Raw genomic sequence first — 18,075 nt, 5'->3', positions numbered from 1 at the left:
GGGACACTGGAATTCAGCTGAGTGTTTTCTTCAGATACTGTGCAACTTTTTATTGTTTTAACAAATTCTGTGTTAAGAACTAATTTCAATAATATCAGTCTTCAGTATATCATTATTATGTGAACCATGAAGTAAAATGAAGGTAATTTTCATCAAAGCAGTGCTAAGGAGAAGAAAGGAAAGAATTTACATTTCCCAAGAGCTTAGTACACTTGCTTTTTTAAATCCTCCCCACAGCCTTAGAAGGTGGGCATTATCCTAACTGTACATTTTGAGAAAATTGTAATTGTATGTAAATCATACACTAGTAAAATTGATGTAAGTAAAATTGATACAATTGAAAGGATCTTGCCCCAGGACTCCATGGCCTCGAGATGCTGGAGTGGGACGGAGACTCAGCTGGCTTGTCCCCACTATGTCACGCTGCCAATGTTAAGCACCACGTCACTGAGGGAAGGGCACTTACCCCTCTTTTTTTTTTTTTTTTTTTTTTTTTTTTTGAGACGGAGTCTCGCTCTGTCGCCCAGGCTGGAGTGCAGTGGCCGGATCTCAGCTCACTGCAAGCTCCGCCTCCCAGGTTTACGCCATGCTCCTGCCTCAGCCTCCCGAGTAGCTGGGACTACAGGCGCCCGCCACCTCGCCCGGCTAGTTTTTTGTATTTTTTAGTAGAGACGGGGTTTCACGGTGTTCGCCAGGATGGTCTCGATCTCCTGACCTCGTGATCCGCCCGTCTCGGCCTCCCAAAGTGCTGGGATTACAGGCTTGAGCCACCGCGCCCGGCCTTACCCCTCTTTTCTAACACCAGCAATGATTCGAGGGACCGGGAAAATACATGGCTAGAGGAGCTGGTATCACTGAAAGTCAGAGGACTTGAGTTCTAGTTGTGTGATAAGTAAGATTACAGTGATCTCAGAAGTAGGGACTGTACTGGCTGCTGTGAATTGTGCTGTTCACCTGTTCCTAGAACTGTCAGCACAACACCGCGGGGGAGCACTGTGAGCGCTGCCAGGAGGGCTACTATGGCAACGCCGTCCACGGATCCTGCAGGGCCTGCCCGTGTCCTCACACCAACAGGTACCGTAGCAGCTTGATATAACCTACAGGGACCCAAAGTCGTTTGGTGGCTGCCTAGGACTAGGGGCGGGAGAGCAGGTGGGGAGAATGGAAAGTGATTGCCACAGGGTCTGGGATTTCTTTTTGAAGGGATGAAAATATTTTCAAATTGATTGTGGTGATGGTTGTACAACTCTGTGAATATACTACAAGCCACTGAATTGTACAGTTTATGTGATGAATTGCGTGGTATGTGAATTATATCTCAAGAAAGCTGTAATATTAAAATGAACACGACATACAAGAAAACAAATGAATAGGCTGGGTGCGGTGGCTTACGCCTGTAATCCCAGTGCTTTAGGAGGCCAAGGAAGACAGATCACTTGAGATGAGGAGTTCAAGACCAGCTTGGCCAACATGGTGAAACCCCGTCTCAATTAAAAATACAAAAATTAGCTTGTAATCCAAACCACTCGGGAGGCTGAGGCAGGAGAATCGCTTGAACCCGGGAGGCGGAGGCTGCAGTGAGCCGAGATTGTACCACTGCACTCCGGCCTGGGCCACAGAGGAGACTCCATCTTAAAAAAAAAAAAAAGAAAACAAACAGAAACTGTCTTTCCAAGTTGTATCCTTCCAGGCTTTTTCCTTCCCTCTTTTCTTTTACTGTTCATTCAGTGGCTAAGTAGCTACTTCTCCAGCACCCATGACAGGGCCAGGCCTCAGCCCTCTCTATGTGACGGGGAAACTGAAAGAAGACGGAGGCAGTCCCTGTTCTCCTGGGGCTTGACCTAGAGTGTGGCAGAGAGGGAGAGAAAGGGTGGAAGTCACCACACTCAGCAGACACACACACTAATCCATAAGAAGTATAATTGGAGACAGAGATGACATTTTCTGCAATAGGTTGTGTCATTGACAGTGAGGGAGTAGCTGCTTTAGAGGGATGGCCAAGGAGGCCTGAAGTTGGATAGAGGAAGCTATGGCAGTATTTTGGCCATGAGGCTCCCAGGCAAGGATGAAACAGAAGGAAAAGGCCTGTGACCATGTGTTCAAGGGCAGTGAGAAGGCGGGAGTGGCGGAAGGGCAGTGTGAAGAGAGAGGGCCGGAGGTGAGGTTGGTGGAACAGCTAAGACCCAGATTCCGCAGAACCCTGCAGGCTGTGGTCAAGTATCTGGATCTTATCCTCAGTGCGATGGAAGCTTTGGGACAGTTCTGAGCCACCAAGTGATCTGAGCTGTCATTCAGGCTCCAACGTGACCAATAGACTACATAGGTAGGAAGCCACCGCTGTGTTTCCAAGGTAACCTCCTCTCTCCTTAGGTGTGGCACCTTGTCATATCCTTGCTCATCACAAAGCGTTCACTGTGGGCCCAAGCAAAGAATAATGTAACAAACTAAGTGAAGCAAGAGTTGGTTTGAAAATCAAGTGAAGCAGGAGTTGGTTTGAAAATCAAGAAGACACTGAGAACGCCTCACTAGTACATAGACTCAGAAACAAGTGTGGATCACAAAGGCAGGCCTATATCGGCCCTTAACCGACACGTGGGCCAAGTCCTCACATCGCCACAAGTCATGTGCCAAGTGTGGCTTCTCTGGAGAGACCTATCTGGAATGCGCCCTGCTTTGCTGTCTATGTATTTGATACTCGTGAAACCTGCCCCATCCTGCAGCTTTATCTGTCAAGGGATCAATCACTTGACCTTGCCCAGACTTGTTTGAAGAGAAGCTGGCAAAAGTAGAAAGCAGCAAGATTTCCACTGGGGTGCTTGGAAAAAGTGTTTTATTTTCGTTTGCAAAGCATAGTAGCATCAAGGTCAGCTTCCAGCTTCCATGCAGTTGAAGTAACACGTAGGTCTTTGGATTTATCAGTAAAACTCTATTTTTATCTACTTCTCCTTCCCGCAATATTAATAGTGCTGACTAATGTCTAACTGTGCCTTGAGAGGCTTCCTAAACAGGCATTCTCTTACCAGCGAATGGAGTAATATTCCTTCAGATGGCATCAGTGTCATGTCCAGTGGCAGATGGAGATACTTTGCAAGGCAACAGGGTTTTTTCATGGTCTCTTTGGGTGGGTGGGTGGGTGTGTGTGTGTGTGTGTGTGTGTGTGTTTAAAGCTGCTTCTAAAATATCATCACTTATTGCTTCTCAGCCTTTTGGCTAAGATCAAGTGTAAAATATCACCACTTTAGAGCTAAAAGAGAAGGGATCAAAATTCCACAACTTGGTTTGAAAAAAAAGCGAGAATCAGCAATGATTGTGCCCACAGAAATGCCGAGGCAGGTGAGTGTCCTCTGTGAGTCTTTAGGGGGCTCCAGGGCTTGGCCTCCCCACCGACTTTTCTTCCCAGAAGGCAATATGTCTGATAGAGAAGAACTAGAATCAACAAGGAGAACTTTTTTTTTTTTTTTTTTTAAAGAATCAGAACTCTGTTCTTTTTTCTGCCTGGACTTGTTTTACTCCTTCCTTGTTATTCCTGGAAAAATGCTGTTGTAATCATCTCTTCCAAAGGGAGTTACTCTGCTCTGTCTTAAGGGGAAAAATGCTCTTCCCCAGGGAACAAATAAATGCCTTCAGTCCTTATTCACCAAAATTGCCCAGTGTCAGCTGAGATCATTCATCATTATCTCTCCAAGTCTTGATGGGCAAAATTTTCTTCACACAAAAAGTAACCAGACCCTGGGTTTCAGTATTCACTTAATGCAAGCCAGTCCTTTGTGGTAAAAAATAACGAGCATAAATCCTATCGATCTGTGTTTTTAATGGGGCCTTTTTCTGTCTTCTTTCAAGGTTTGCCACCGGCTGTGTGGTGAACGGGGGAGACGTGAGGTGCTCCTGCAAAGCTGGGTACACAGGAATACAGTGTGAAAGGTGAGGTGGGAGCCCCTCCCAGCTCAGCCTGCAGAGGGGGCGGGGAGGGCTGTGGGTGGGGCGCTGCAGGCGCAGAGCTAGGGGTGGGGCTGGGAGTTTGACTGAGGCCTGGAAAAAGGTCTCTTGGGAAAAATACAAGACTGCTCACCTAATAAATCATTAACATCATTCTCTGTCCTGCTTTGTACGTTTCAGAAAACTGAGAATGAGGCACAACACATACACTCACCCACACATAGCTTTACCTACATCCCCCCAACACGCACCCCTGTGTACCTCAACCCCCCACACCTCCCTACCTACCCCTCCTCCACAGTGATCTCTGCATACTCCCATTTCTATATGTCCCTTCCACTTATCTCCACATACACCTGCCCCCAACATATCCCTACTTACCTGTACACATGTACAACTTTCTACACTCTTCCATACACACACATATCCACAGCCCTAGCCTAGATAGCCACACACACACACACACATCTCTATCCCCACACTATATTTTGAACACTTTCAGGACAATCTGTGTCTTGTTTATTTCGGAATCCCCGGTTCCAAGCATGGTACTGTTCACATAATAGGTGTTCAGTAATGTTTGTGAAACAAAATAATAAATGTTGTGGAATGGAAAGTGTAAAATTAATGACAAAGGGCCACAGAACCAAGCTTTAGTTATTCACGGACAATTGTCATGATTAGCGACTATGCATAGGACACTGCCAAGTATTGAGAAAGTCATAAAAGATACTTATAAACTAGCTGGGAAGACAGCGCACACATAGTTGGAAAAGTAACAGTATGAAAAGTGAATCATGTGGTTCACATATTTTAAAATTAAAAATAACTTTCTCATAAAATCAATACATATTTATTATAAAATGATGAAATACAAGGGAGCAGAGAACCAGTGAGCCCCCCCCACACCCCTACCTAGCCCTGTGCACTCAAACGTGTTCACATACAATCCTATTCATAATCATTTTGTCTACAGAAAGCCACTGTTAAAAAGCTGGCTGTATGTTTCTAGAGATCATTTCTAAATGTGTGAACTTAAAAAAAAAGTAGATTCGTGTTTCACTTTCTGTTTTGACTTATTTTCTTATCTAATACTATGTTAGTAATATCTTTCCATATCAATAAGTATTCACTGATAACATCACATCAATGACCAAAAATTTCCACTGGGTTTCCATAATCCCCTACTCTTGGTCTTGGAGATCCTTTTACTGTTCTCCATTTAAAGCAACACTAAAATTAAATCCTTGCAGCTTAATATTTGTGTGTGCACGTCCTCAAGGTATAATTGTAGAAGTGGATTCCTTGGGTCAGAGGATAGGTTTTCCAGGATTTTAATACTTTTTGCAAAATTGACCTCCAGAAAAGTTTATATTCTTACTAGCAGCAAAAGAAAATGAGTGACTACCTACCCCAATGGATATTGGAAAGGATCAATATTTTAAATCTTTGCCAGTTAGGGCCAAGCATGGTGGCTCATACCTGTAATTCCAGCACTTTGGGAGGCCAAGGTGGGAGGATTATTTCATGTGATCCAGGGGTTAGAGACCAACCTGGGCAGCATAGAGAGACCTCATCTCCATAATTTTTTTTTAATTAGCCAAGTGTGATGGTGTGTGCCTGTGGTCCCAGCTACTTGGGATGCTGAGGTAGGAGAACCACTTGAGCTCAGGAGTTCGAGGCTGCTATGATTACACCACTGCACTCCAGCCCGGGCAACAGAAAAAAAAAAAGCCAATTTGACAGAGAAAAATTGTATATCATTTTAATTTACGTTGTTTTGTTTAAACTTTAAAAGAGTTTGACTAATTTTTTTTAACCAGAAAATGAATTCAACCAGATTTTAAATAAGGCATAACCACCCTAGACTGGGATTATCTGAAATGTTTATGGATAAGGTAGGACTTCGGTAGGTCCAAGGAGTGACTAGAACCCAGTGGAGCCAGAAGATGGAGGTGGAGGGCAGGTTAGGTTGGGGAAGCGAGGCAGGAAAGCCCCAGGGCTGGAAGACACTTGCCGCGTGTAGGATGTGGGGACTGCCTTAGACTGGGGACACCGAGCAGCAGCTAAGGAGCCCAGTTCTATGGCAAAAGATGGTAATGGAAGGTTCTTCTGTTTTCCATTTTCCATTTCAGCAAAAGGAGTATTTCTCACACTTGCCTCACACTTATTCATGTATTCTTTCAATGAAAAATGTATGGAGGTCCTAGTGTGTATATATATATGTCTGGCACAGTGCTAAGTACTGAAGGCACAGTAGCAAACAGCACAGACAGCATCCTCAAGGGCTTTCCAGTCCAGTGGTGGACAGACATCAAAACATGCCATTAAAATAGCAAGAGATGGGAGAACTGGGCTAAGTTGAGCTGCAATTAGGAGGTGCATCCAACCAGCGAGAAGGGAAGGATGTGGGTAGTGGGAAGGGATTCTAGGCTCTGAGATTTAAAAGCCACAGGGGACCAACACCTGGGAGAGGTGTCCTAATTTCATCCTCTTTATGGCTCTTCACAAACAATGAAGCATTAAACAGCAACCGGCTCGGTGAGACATCCATTTGGCAGGCAAAATTTTTAATTAACAGTACTTCTCTCAGCTGATGTTTGTTATATCTGATGTCTCAAGAAAACAAGCTATTATTTCTTTAAAAAATTTTTTGAAGCTTTTTCACAGGTAAATGCCATTTTGATGTCAACATTTTTCATTTGTTAGACACAGCACCCAGACATCATTCCTGGCACTCGCGATTAACTACACAATGATAAATACAAGGACAGTCAAGGGTGAAAAGTAGGAATATAGATTATGCAGGAGACTAGCTGGATAGAAACCAGAGCAGCCAGCCAGGGGGAGGGTTTAGCAAAGGCTTCCCAGCCCATACATGTTTTTACCCCCTCTTCTCCCTCAGCCAAACAGGGCCACAGATGACAAGCTAGTTCTCTGCTCTTTATTTGTTGTACCAGTGTCATTCGTGAAATCGGGAAGTTTTACTTCAGTCCTCTGTGTTTAGCCACTACCATAAATTGAGAATAAGAGAACCAGTTATTTCTCGTAACCAGTGAGTAATGCTTTGCAAGAAGTAGAATCGAACTTCCTGAATATTTCTGTGATTTAAATATAAGGTACTTTGTAATTATGCATCTATTACGTGGGAAGTTTAGATGTAGGTAAGAAAGACATCAAAAATAAAGTATTCTAGAACACAGAGCTTCTGCATAGCATGATCTGTTAGGTAGAATACCAAGCCAGTCACAAAGTAAAGCCCTATTATTAGTATATGACCACCCTGCTTAGTAGACTTAGATAAGCCACCTCAGCCTAGTTACCTTCTTGATTATTAGGGGGTACATGGGCCTTCTGCTGTCTTGTAATAATTTCAAATGATGCCAATTAGAAGATGAATATTTTGTCATGTCTTATAACGATAGCTACACTTGAGAGTCTGTTATGTGCAAACATTATGCTAGATTCTTTATTACATGATCTCTTATATTCATTGAGCAAAATAGGTATTATTAGTCCACTCATTTATTCATTCAACAAATGAATGAATATGTGCCAGGTGCTAAGGATGTATCAGTGAGCAAAACAGCCCAAAACTCCATGTCTTCATGGAGCTTATATTTTCATGGGGGTTGTGGGGGGACCGGTAAAGAAACTGAAGCACAGAGGGTTACAGCAACAGCCCAGGATCACACTTGTGGAGTGTGGAGGCAGGAGTGCAGCCAGATCTTTCTGATCCTTTACGTTATATCACCAGTGTATCCATGGTAATACATTGGTGAAGTATATTACAAGTACATGGTGACGTGTGTTGGAATTGCCAAATTCTTTTTGATGCAGTGCTTACATTTTGGGAAATGAGATAAATGCCATATTTCCTTGAGTCTATCAAGTCCATTGATGATAAGACACCACACATCAGTTTAATGACAATTTGCAGGTGACTAGATGGGGAGTGGAACTTTGTTAATGGAAATATTGTAATTGACACCCCAACCCCAGAAAAATTAATGTGTGCTTATTTGACTTTTTTTTTAAACAGTCTAAGAATCAAGGAAATGTGATCTTTAAACTTGTAAATCAGGAATGAGTTCTCATTACTATACTACCTAGAAGAACAAAGGCTCAGGGCCAAAGGTAGCAGCTGTAACTTCTCTCAGTCGTTTAAGAATCATTATATACAGCACGGCAGCAATTAGTGCAAATATGAATTATGCAGACTTTACATAGTGCAGGTCAGGTGCAGTGGTTCGTGCCTGTAATCCCAGCACTTTGGGAACTGAGGCGGGAGGATCAATTGAGCCCAGGAGTTCAAGACCAGTCTGGGCAACATAGCAAGACCTTATCTCTGCTGAAAATTTAAAAATTAGCCAGGCATGGTGGCATGCACCTGTAGTTCCAGTTTTTTGGGAAGCTGAGGCAGAAGGAGCACTTGAGCCCAGGAGTTCAAGACCAGTCTGGGCCACATAGGAAGACCTCATCACTACTAAAATTTAAAAATTTAGCCAGGAATGGTGGCATGTGCCTGTAGTCTCAGTTTTTTGGGAGGCTGAGGCAGAAGGATTACTTGAGTCCAGAAGCTCGAGGTTGCAGTGAGCTATGATCATGCCACTGCACTCCAGCCTGGGCAACAGAGAAAGAGAGGAAGGAAGGAAGGAAGGAAGGAAGGAAGGGAGGAAGGGAGGAAGGGAGGAAGGGAGGAAGGGAGGAAGGGAAGGAGGGAGGGAGGGAGAGAGGTTAGGAAAGTCTTCCCTCATCCAAGGAAGGAGGGAAGGAAGGAAAAATATTAAGAAAGTCTTCCCTCATCCAAAAAATTAGAAATTATATGGATCTTACTTCAAGTTTATTTCTGTGAGACAATTCAAGGGTAAATATCTCTGTATTGAGAAATATTCATTCTTGCAGATCTATGTCAGTCTTCCTCCCAATGGGTTACAATATCCCAAACACAGAGCTAGAGATTGAGAAAATTGGTTGGGATAAACGATGAGTTATTTGGGTGTTTCTCCTCCTCTCTACATTTTGTGTAGGTGTGCACCGGGATATTTCGGGAATCCCCAGAAATTCGGAGGTAGCTGCCAACCATGCAGTTGTAACAACAATGGCCAGCTGGGCAGTTGTGATCCCCTGACTGGAGGTAAGGTCGACCCACACCCCTGCTAATTTGCATTTATAAAGCTGGTACAACTTAACAGCCTCAGAACCCAAGCACACATTTTCAGGATGCGTAATACACAATTCCAACCAGCAAGTTGTCCCCTGGTTTTGACAACCCTGGAAATGCTTAAATAGTATTTTCAGCTTTGGTGAGTAACCTGTTTCAATGCACTTTTTTTTTTAAAAAGTGAATTGTTTTTAAAACTTACCTGATCATAATCAAAATAACTTCAGATCCTACTTCGGTGATTTTGCTGAGATCTCCCTTTGATATTGTAGGGATATTGTCATGTCAGCTTTCCTGTGCATGTCTTAAGAAATTGAAATACTCTTTATCTTACAGCAGTACATGTTCTGGGATGTGGGTGGGTAATTGGGGTGGATTTTATACATTAAGAAAAAGATAATTAGCAGGAGTTAGTATGGGTTTATTAGGAGCAACTTGGACCAAAAAGGAAGACTATCCTCTTCCTTCTTTGACAGAATATTAATAGGAATCATCAGGAAAATGCTATCGATGTAGTGTAACACCAAACACTTAGATAAAATCTTTCATCTTATACTTACGGACAAGTTGAAGAACTAAACCCTGGATATGTGGATTCCAGCTGGTCAAGTGACAATTCCCAAAGGAATGCAGAGTAAATGGATTAATGCCAGTCTAGAATGGGGTATTTATTGTCATGCCTCAGGACTTCATCCTTGGCTCCACATTTTTTATTTGGATGGAAATATGGAAAGCATGCCTACCCATTTATCAGATGACACAAAGTTGGGAAGAACAGTAAAGGGACCAAGGGAAAACGTCCCCCTCACCTGCAGAAGATTTGCAGAAAATCAGCAAACAAAAGGCAGATTAATAGGAGAAAAGGTGTACACAATTGTATTTTAATGCGTGTAACACAAGAGAATCGCAGGACAGTGATTACCCAGTAACCCAGTGGGGTGTAGATGCTTACGTACCCTTCTTCTTACGGGAAAGAGATGTGGAAATGTGGATGATTTTAAGGGTAATGGTAAATGATTTTTAGACTGACTCAATGGACTCAGAGAACATACAGTGAGGCCTGGGACAAAATCTTCTGGGCCCATAGAACAGACAATGCTTTGTGACAAGAGTCTGTCCAGGTGTGTTGACAGACTTCAGTCTTTCTCCCTGAAATATGAGTTAAGTTAATGAAAACTCATGGAAGAAACCAGAAGTTGTTTGTTTTCATTTTTGGCAAGTCTGGATGTTGGGAAGATAAGTGGGTATCAGAGTAAAGTTTTTTCCGGCATCTGCTGGTCTCCAAGGGCCTTCAATTTAAAATAATCAGCCTACCAGGGTGCCATATTTTGGGGTGAAATTCCCTGGTCTTCTCCAGTAGAAAGTGCCTCCCATGACACATTCAGAATTCAAAAGGGCCTCAACAGTCTGGAATGATGGGTCAATTCAACCAGACAAAATGATATTAAGGATAAGGGTGTGGTCCTATAGTAGAGTGGAAAAAATAAATAAACGTTTAGCTATGTGGTAAGTGGTAACTGGCTTAGTAGCAGGAGGTGTAAAAAGGCTTAAGGTTGCCATCAGCAGTCAGTGCAGGGTAGGTTAGAACGTGGTGTGGCCCCAAAGATAGCTCGCACTGTTTTCACCGAGTTCTGGTGTCTAAAGCCGGGGTCCATGGCACACTGCTCATGTAAGTCCTCACGTGAGAGTTAGTGACGTCTTTAGAAGACAATAGAAGAGCTATAGTTGTTCAGAAAGAGGGTAAGACTCTGAAGGGATGTGGAACTTTGTCATATGAGGAAGGATTGGCCAGGGCAGTGAAAGGAAGAGCTGGAAAGGACATGTTTGTCAGGCTGGCGTGTGGGAAAGGGTTGGTCTTGTTCTCTGAGATATAAGGGACAGAACTTAGAGCAAAGGGTAGAAGCAAGAGGGAGCTCTATTTTAAATCATTCTAAGGAAGAAATGTCGAATGTTTAAAGATGAAACAGATTGCTTTAAAAGGAGGCTATTTCTCCTGTCACTGGAGGTATTCAAGAAGCTTCAACATCACTAGCAGCTTATTCACCAGACTAATGCCTCTGCAACCCTCATTTCCCCCACGCCAGTAACACAAATCAGCACCCTGAAATGAGGATAGTAACTGTTTGTTCCCAAAATGGAAGAAGATGCTCATGTATGAGACTTGCTTATTCCTGTTAGAGTTTTGTTGTTGTTGTTTTTATTCTTTTTTTTTTTTTCTTCAACTAATAATGGACATATTCCTTGGTGGTCAAAATGCAAGCTTGTTGGGAAAATTTCACTAATAAATCAATCATCCAGAGAAGCCTAGTTCCCCATAAACTATTCAGGGTGCTGTTGAAAATTGTCAAGGAAACAAGACCATGCTTGCTGTCCAGAAGCCATTTACAGACTAACTGAGGAAATAGAAATATCACAATATGTACATATAAGAGCGAATGGCTGGGCATGGTGGCTCACGCCTGCAATCCCAGCACTTTGGGAAGCTGAGGTGGGTGGATCACCTGAGGTCAGGAGTTTGAGACCAGCCTGGCCAACATGGAGAAACCCCACCTCTATTAAAAATATAAAAATTAGCCAGGTATGGTGGTAGATGCCTGTAATCCAAGCTACTAGGGAGGCTGAGGCAGGAGAATCGCTTGACCCCAGGAGGCAGAGGTTGCAGTGAACTGAGATAGCACCACTGTGCTCCAGCTTGGGTGACAAGAGTGAAACTCTGTCTCAAAAAAAAAAAAAAAAAGCGAGTAAGGCTTTTTTTTAAAAAAAGGAACCCATGATGATATATATAATAAATTAAAATGTATACAAATGTTTATAAAGGGAACATTGTCTTTGTGTGGCAAGATCAAGGATGATGCTTTTATCTCATTTTCCTGACTTCCCCATATTTTCCATAATTAATTTATATCAGTTTTTACAATTAAAAGTAAACGTGGCTTAAAATGTCTGTATATACACACAAAGTGTGGAATATTATTGGCTGGTGACAATAACAGATGTGAAAGCCTCTTGCAGCTTGTCCAGGAAAATGTTAAGCATAGAGTTTTGCTGTTGTGAAGGTAGACAGTTTGTTCAGGGGGAAGTGAGAGGACATGTCAATGTCAGAAGGCACGGCATGGGGAAAAGGGTACACGTGGAAGGGGTCAAGAATGCCCAGGGTTGACCAGCAGGCTTCACTGTAGCTGAGAATCTCAAAGCTCAGCTTATCCAGCCTGGCCAATATGGTGAAACTCTGTCTCTACTAAAAACACAAAAAGTAGCCAGGTGTGGTGGTGTGTGCCTGTGGTCCCAGCTGCTCGGGAGGCTGAGGCAGGAGAATCGGTTGAATCTGGGAGGCAGAGATAGCAGTGAGCCGGTATCTCACCACTGTGGTCCAACCTGGATAACAGAGAGAGACTCTCCCACTCCCCTCCAGCCAAACACACACACACACACACACACACACACACAAACTCAGTTTATATGTGCTGTAGCTGGTGGCATGGGCCCACTGACATTGTATGCCCATCACTATCACCACATCTGTTGCACTGTTTTGTAACTTGTCTGCCCTCGTGTTTCATGGGACTGTTAAGTTACAGAGCAGCAGGGATTTTGTCTTGATATCTTTGTATTTCCAGCAGCTAGCATGGGGCTCTGGCACACTGTAAATGCTTAAATTTGCTCAGTGAATGTTTGCACAATGTTCTTGAATGATGCCAGAAGCAGCACGAATATACAAGAGGCTCTCCAATGAAGAAAGGCCTAATGCGAATGATTGAGAGGCTTGGTTTGATAAGAAAACATGGCCCTTTATCGAGTTGACCTTTGTAGTGAAGGAATTGAATATATAACAGGGAGGCCACAAAAGCAGTTCCTGCAGTGAGCCTGCTGGGAGATGAGAAAGCTTCTGGGCACTGGCGTGGGTGAGGGAGGGAAAAGGAAGAGCTAGCGATGCTGGGTAGTTGGGTGTCTATTAGGTTTGCCATTTTAAGTAATGGCAAAACCCACAATTGCTTTTGCACCAAACTAATAAAACCTTGCGACACTAGCTTTTCTGAAAACCACATTAAAGAGCAGATGAAGAATAAGTTTAATAACATTGTCTTCTTTGGTTATTTTCTGATTTCAGACTGCATAAACCAAGAACCCAAAGATAGCAGCCCTGCAGAAGAATGTGATGGTGAGAAAAGACAGCCCCTCCTCCTCCTTTCCAAGTTGTGGGGTGTGGTTTAAGATATGTGAGCCCCATGCTGGGTCATGCAGTTTCCAGTCTGGGAAAGTAAGGGTGGGAGGAGGTGGAAGGAGGACTACTTAGGGTCAAATCAGCTTCTCTCTGTATGACCTTCGGTAGGTGACCCTGCTTCTCCAAGCCTCAGTTTCATCATTTGATAAGTTAACATGATAATTAGACCTACCTTATAGGGATATTAGGGAAATGCTTATAAATGTCTTATCACAATGCCTGGTAAATCACAAGCATCCCATAGTTGAAGGCTATTATTATTTTCCTCATGTATAAAGTAAGCAACAGGTTGCATGGAAAATCCATTTCTAAAATGCTCCCTGTGCATAGGGCTCTCCTTTTTTCAGAATCCACATCCTTCCCTGAGAAGACCAGGGCTGTGATTGTCACCTGTGATGATCTGTGTGTGTGCCAACTGGGCTGCATAGCACTTGGGGTCTTTTCACAGTCCCACGGCTCCCCCCACAGCACATTTGCCTTTGATTGTGGCCCCTACAGATTGCGACAGCTGTGTGATGACCCTCCTGAACGACCTGGCCACCATGGGCGAGCAGCTCCGCCTGGTCAAGTCTCAGCTGCAGGGCCTGAGTGCCAGCGCGGGGCTTCTGGAGCAGATGAGGCACATGGAGACCCAGGCCAAGGACCTGAGGGTAAATCCCCTGCGTCTGAGAGTAGATACGTGGGGAGGAGATGCTGCGGGAGTGGATTCTCCATAAGCAGGAAGGAGGAGGTTGACTCCTGGAAAGGCTCAGGGGTTGTCTTCCTTCCTCTGATCCAAATGAAGATAAGAGTTTTCCTGGTGGAAAATCACTTTTGTGAACACACAAAACTAACACATCTAGGTGAAAAACTCCGATATTCAACGTGGGTTCTTTTCTATTTCCCTAAGCATCAGCTGGTCTGAGAAGTAAAGGGAAAGAGTACAAAAGAGACAGATTTAAAAGCTGGGTGTCTGGGGGAGACATCACATGTTGGCAGGTTCCGTGATGTTCCCTGAGCCGTAAAACCAGCAAGTTTTTATTAGCGATTTTCAAAAGGGGAGGGAGTGTAAGAATAGGGTGTGGGTCACAGAGATCACATGCTTCACAAGGTAATATCACAAAGCAAATGGAGGCAGGGTGAGATCACAGGACCACAGGATGGGGCAAAATTAAAATTGTTAATGAAGTTTTGGGCATACATTGTCATTGATAACATCTTATCAGGAGACAGGGTTTGAGAGCAGACAACCTGTCTGACCAAAATTTATTAGGCGGGAATTTCCTCATCCTAATAAGCCTGGGAGCACTACAGGAGACTGGGGCTTATTTCATCCCTTTGTCTATGACCGTAAAAGACAGCCATCTCCAAAGTGGCCATTTTAGAGGCTCCCCCCAGGGACGCATTCTCTTTCTCAGGGATGTTCCTTGCTGAGAAAAAGAATTCAGCGATATTTCTCCTATTTGCTTTTGAAAGAAGAGAAATATGGCTCTGTTCCACCTGGCTCACCAGCAGTCAGAGTTTAAGGTTATCTCCCTTGTTCCCTGAACATTGCTGCTATCCTGTTCTTTTATCAAGGTGCCCAGATTTCATATTGTTCAAGCACACATGCTCCACAAACAATTTGTGCAGTTAATGCAATCATCACGGGGTCCTGAGGCAACATTCATCCTCCTCAGCTTACGAAGATGATGGGATTAAGAGATTAAAGACAGGCATAGGAAATCACAAGGGTATTGACCGGGGAAGTGATAAGTGTCCATGAAATCGTCACAATTTATGTTCAGAGATTGCAGTAAAGACAGGCGTAAGAAATCATAAAAGTATTAATTTGGGGGACTAATAAATGTCCATGAAATCTTCACAATTATATTCTTCTGCCATGCCTTCAGCCAGTCCCTCCATTTGGGGTCCCTGACTTCCCACAACAGTCCTCCTTCCTCTGATACAAATGAAGATAAGAGTTTTCCTGGTGGAAAGTCATTTTTGTGAACACACAAAACTAACACATCTAGGTGAACAATACTTACTGAACATCCAGGTGAATTTTTCTCATAGAGCGTTTATTTCAGTGTCTTGCATTCAGAAGACTCAAACACAGGTTTGTGTTAAATTGGTATTGACTCTTCTTTAAATGTTGGATAGAATTTTTCCAGTGAAGCCATGTGAGCCTGAAATTTTCTTTGTTGGAAGTTGTGGTTTTTAAAAATAAACCGTGAATTTAATTTTCAAAGAATAGATATGAGACTACAGTATTTGGGCTATGTGTTTCTTCTTGAGTGGTATTTGGTCATTTGTACCTTTCAAAGAATGTGTCAATTTCATCTTAATTACCAAATATATTGACATAAAATTGTTCATAATATTCCCTTATTATCCTTTATACATTTGTAAAGTCTATAAAGATGCCTTCTCATTCATTTTCTGATAATGATAATTTACATCTTATCTCTTTCTCTTAATTATTTTGGCTAGAGTATTATCAATGTTGTTGATCCTTTTATTTCATTGATTTTTATCCATTGTTTTTCTGTTTTCAATTTCATTGATTTCCGTTCTTATCCTTTTTTAAATTTCTTCCTTGTGCTTGCTTTGGGTGAAACTTGCTATTCATTTTCTGGTTTCCTAAGCTTATTTTATTGATTCAAATCTTTCTTGATTCTAACACAGGCATATAATCCTATCAGTTTTACCACTAAGCACTGCTTTAGCTGTATCCTACAGACCTTGTAATGTTATGTTTTCATTCTTATTCAATTCAATGGATTTTCTGATTTTCCTTGTGACATATCTGTAACCCATGTGTTATTTAGAAATGTGTTGACCAGGCATGGTGGCTCATGCCTGTATTCCCAGCACTTTGGGAGGCCGAGGCGGGTGGATCACTTGAGCCCAGGAGTTGGAGACCAGCCTGGCCAACATGGTGAAACTCTAACTCTACTAAAAATACAAAAATTAGCCGGGATATTGGCACACGCCTGTAGTCCCAGCTACTTGGGAGGCTGAGGCAGGAGAATCACTAGAACCCCAGAGGCAGAGGTTGCAGTGAACTGAGATGGTGCTACTACACTCCAACCTGGGTGACAGAGCGAGATTCCATCTTAAAAAACAAAAACAAAAAAGAAATGTGTTGTTTAATATCCAAATTGGGGGATTTTCCAGATAACTTTGTGTTACTGGTTTCTAATTTAACTCTTTCATGGTCAGAGAACACACTTTCTATGATTTCAATCCTTTTAAATGTGTTGAGGTTTGTTTTATAGCTCAGAATGTAGTCCATTTGGGTGAATGCTGTATGTATACTTAGATGGAAGGTGGCTGAGAGGGTATCCTAAGAAGTAATAGAACCTATTTCCCTCAGGGGAAATAGGGGATGCTGTGTCCATGAATGGGAGCTAAAAAGCAGCCTGGAAACTGCCCAGTGCTCATCGTTGGGTAATGGCCGTATGAGAGCCTAGCAAAGCTACAGGGGTGGGACACATCTACGGACCTGGATCTGTGCTGGAATGTTACATCCTGTCAGTGCCACGACAGTATACAAATCCTAAACTGCCAAAGTAAGACCTGGTCCTAGACTGCGGGTCAGAGGCTCGAGTAGGGGTGGTGATAAGCATAAGAGCACTAGACAGGGCCCAGAGAGCACAAAGAAAGGGGAACTCCCACCCAGAATGAGCCTGCAAACATTGTTAGCAGAGAAGTAATAAGAAAGACGCCCAACAGAAGCAGCAGTCAAGAGATGAGTTCACTTTGGATAAAATGAAAACAATAGGACAATCTAAAAATGACTTTGCAGAATAACACCCAATAGAAGGAATAAGAAATTAGGAAATTTGAGGGGGGAAACCACCAGAAATCAAACAAGAAGGGGTAGATATGAAAAGACCCAATTGAAAATCATGGAAATGAAAGAATACACTCATTGAAGTAAAATAATTCAGTAGATGAGATCAGCTGTAGTCTAGACACAGTGAACAAGGCTTTGGGGAAAGTTTAATAAGTACTTTTGGGTTTAGGACTGATTGTAGTGGCTATAGCTGAGTATATATAGCAAAAGATTATTCTAGAAAAATGACTCTTTCCTATCCTTTTGGATAATGTTAGTCCAAGGTTTATAGGCTTAATATGGAGAAGAGGAGGGTAAAAGCATTTATGTCTTGAGGAAAAAAAAAAAAAAAGGAAGCCACTGGGTTGCTTGGATTTTGTCAACACAGCCCTGCAGCCTTCACCGTTCTGCACACATGCCGTGTGCCACACCCTGTGCTAAGGGCTTTACTCAAGTCTCCCAACCTCCTCATGAGGAACCTAGTGTTATTCTCATTAAACAGGCATGGAGAAGCTGAGCATCTTGCCTAAAATCGTGGTGGTTCTAGAAGAATTCAAATCACGATCAAATTCTAAAGGCCGTGCTTTACCCACTCCACCTCTTATCCAGGTGTTCTGCTGACAATGTATAAAATGACTTGCCTCCCTTTCCCGGTAGTAAAGTTAAAATAGAACTATCTTCTTGCCATATCACACTAACATGAGAAAATTAAGAAAGATTACATATAAGAAGGGAAGTAACAGTTTTAAATGCCCATGTGTACATGACATTTTAAAATACATTAGCTCACTTATCACCAAAACCAACCTTGCAGCTAAATATGATAATCCCCAATTTACTAATGGAAGAGCAAGGCTTAGTGCGGCTCATCTATTATGTGGCAGACTTAGGGTTTGGACCTAGGCTTTATTTAAAGCCTGTATTCTTTTACCCAGCACTGGTTCTGACATA

At 42.7% G+C, this 18,075-nt stretch overlaps 1 protein-coding gene across 5 annotated transcripts in view; it reads left to right on the top strand.

Moving 5' to 3' along the window:
* Positions 1–18,075, top strand: part of LAMA3 (laminin subunit alpha 3) — a 273,575-nt gene that overhangs the window by 198,578 nt on the left and 56,922 nt on the right. For all 5 annotated transcript variants that reach the window (XM_050767788.1, XM_050767786.1, XM_050767785.1 and 2 more), the window contains 5 exons: positions 965–1,074; positions 3,841–3,921; positions 8,967–9,073; positions 13,209–13,259; positions 13,821–13,972. In XM_050767788.1, the coding sequence (XP_050623745.1) occupies positions 965–1,074; positions 3,841–3,921; positions 8,967–9,073; positions 13,209–13,259; positions 13,821–13,972 (501 nt within the window). The remainder of the gene's footprint in view (positions 1–964; positions 1,075–3,840; positions 3,922–8,966; positions 9,074–13,208; positions 13,260–13,820; positions 13,973–18,075) is intronic.

The sequence above is a fragment of the Macaca thibetana genome, chromosome 18, assembly GCF_024542745.1.
Source record: "Macaca thibetana thibetana isolate TM-01 chromosome 18, ASM2454274v1, whole genome shotgun sequence".
Taxonomy (NCBI): domain Eukaryota; kingdom Metazoa; phylum Chordata; class Mammalia; order Primates; family Cercopithecidae; genus Macaca; species Macaca thibetana.
Note: the sequence above shows the minus strand (reverse complement) of the source record. Positions and strands in the feature narration are given on the sequence as shown.